Below are 1579 nucleotides of genomic sequence, written 5' to 3'. Positions count from 1 at the left end.
GACCCATTGAGTCGCCGCGACTCTAAGAACCAAGAAGATGAATCCCTGCAGTCACGAAAGCTTTAAATCGAAATTTAAACCTTTCTACTGATTGTCTGCGCCGGGTGAAACCGGTACCCTGGCGAGGTGCTCGCAACAACAAAGACAAAGACAGAGATCTCCCGTATAGCCTTAACAGACTGTAGGGGCAAGTGCTGTTAGCGAACACCCACCCACCCATCCACCCATCATGTCCTTCTTGTGCCGCATTTCTACGCGGTGTTGGGGCGGGGGAGGGGAGAGGGTGATCGTTGTGTTTGTCCCACACGCGCACGCACACACAAGGCGCGTTTGTGGGAAACTCCTCACCGATGCTCAGCATGGCCGGCTGCGTCGCGCTGGGAGAGATCGCACGGAGCGGATCGCTGCCCCTTCCAGATTCCGGATCCGGACTCTCCAAGCTCTCCCTGGTGGAGACGCTGCTGGCAAAAATACGCTCCGGCAAAGAAGCGCACAAGGTGAGCGAGGCCGGGGCAGCTCCCCGCGCTTTTGATTTCGAGTTTTTTGAGCCGTCGCAAATCCCAGCGAGGGGTTTCCGGTGGAGGGTGTGGAGGGGAGGGGGGGGTGAGCGATCGATTGATCGATCGATCGATCGAGCGATCGAGCGATCGATAAATCGTTATTTTATTTTACGTGGCGCTATCGCCAGTATCGTGACGTAGCGTAAGGGAATCGTTTGACCTCCTTTGCCAGTAACCAAAATATAAGAAAAGGGTGTTTTTGATTCCTTGTAAAAAAAAGTTTCGGTTTTGTTGCCAGAAAAAATGGGGGGAAAACCCCCGATTCTAATAGCATGGGAAAGGTAAGTAGCAAATAACACAAATAATGAGAAACATTTATTTGTATTTGTACACACGTATGTTGTTTAAGCTGTGCTTACGTATGTCAGCACGTACGTCACGTACGCACGTACGTCACATACGTCACGTAGACTCCTCACACAGAGACCCATAGACTACTCGCACAGAGACCCATAGACTACTCACACAGAGACCCATAGACTACTCGCACAGAGACCCATAGACTACTCACACAGAGACCCATAGACTACTCACACAGAGACCCATAGACTACTCACACAGAGACCCATAGACTACTCACACAGAGACCCATAGACTACTCGCACAGAGACCCATAGACTACTCGCACAGAGACCCATAGACTACTCACACACAGACCCATAGACTACTCGCACAGAGACCCATAGACTACTCACACAGAGACCCATAGACTACTCACACAGAGACCCATAGACTACTCACACACAGACCCATAGACTACTCGCACAGAGACCCATAGACTACTCACACACAGACCCATAGACTACTCGCACAGAGACCCATAGACTACTCACACAGAGACCCATAGACTACTCACACACAGACCCATAGACTACTCCCACAGAGACCCATAGACTACTCACACACAGACCCAAAGACTACTCGCACAGAGACCCATAGACTACTCGCACAGAGACCCATAGACTACTCACACACAGACCCATAGACTACTCACACAGAGACCCATAGACTACTCACAC

At 50.9% G+C, this 1579-nt stretch overlaps 1 protein-coding gene across 1 annotated transcript in view; it reads left to right on the top strand.

The window, feature by feature from the left end:
• LOC144947847 (proteasome adapter and scaffold protein ECM29-like) overlaps window positions 1-1579 on the top strand; it is a 77957-nt gene that overhangs the window by 7626 nt on the left and 68752 nt on the right. The window contains 1 exon segment of the mRNA XM_078877201.1: window positions 303-497. Within this exon segment, the coding sequence (XP_078733327.1) occupies window positions 303-497 (195 nt within the window).

The sequence above is a fragment of the Lampetra fluviatilis genome, chromosome 3 (assembly GCF_964198595.1).
Source record: "Lampetra fluviatilis chromosome 3, kcLamFluv1.1, whole genome shotgun sequence".
Taxonomy (NCBI): Eukaryota; Metazoa; Chordata; class Hyperoartia; order Petromyzontiformes; family Petromyzontidae; genus Lampetra; species Lampetra fluviatilis.
The sequence above is the reverse complement of the archived record's forward strand: the minus strand, read 5'-3'. Positions and strand labels throughout refer to the sequence as shown.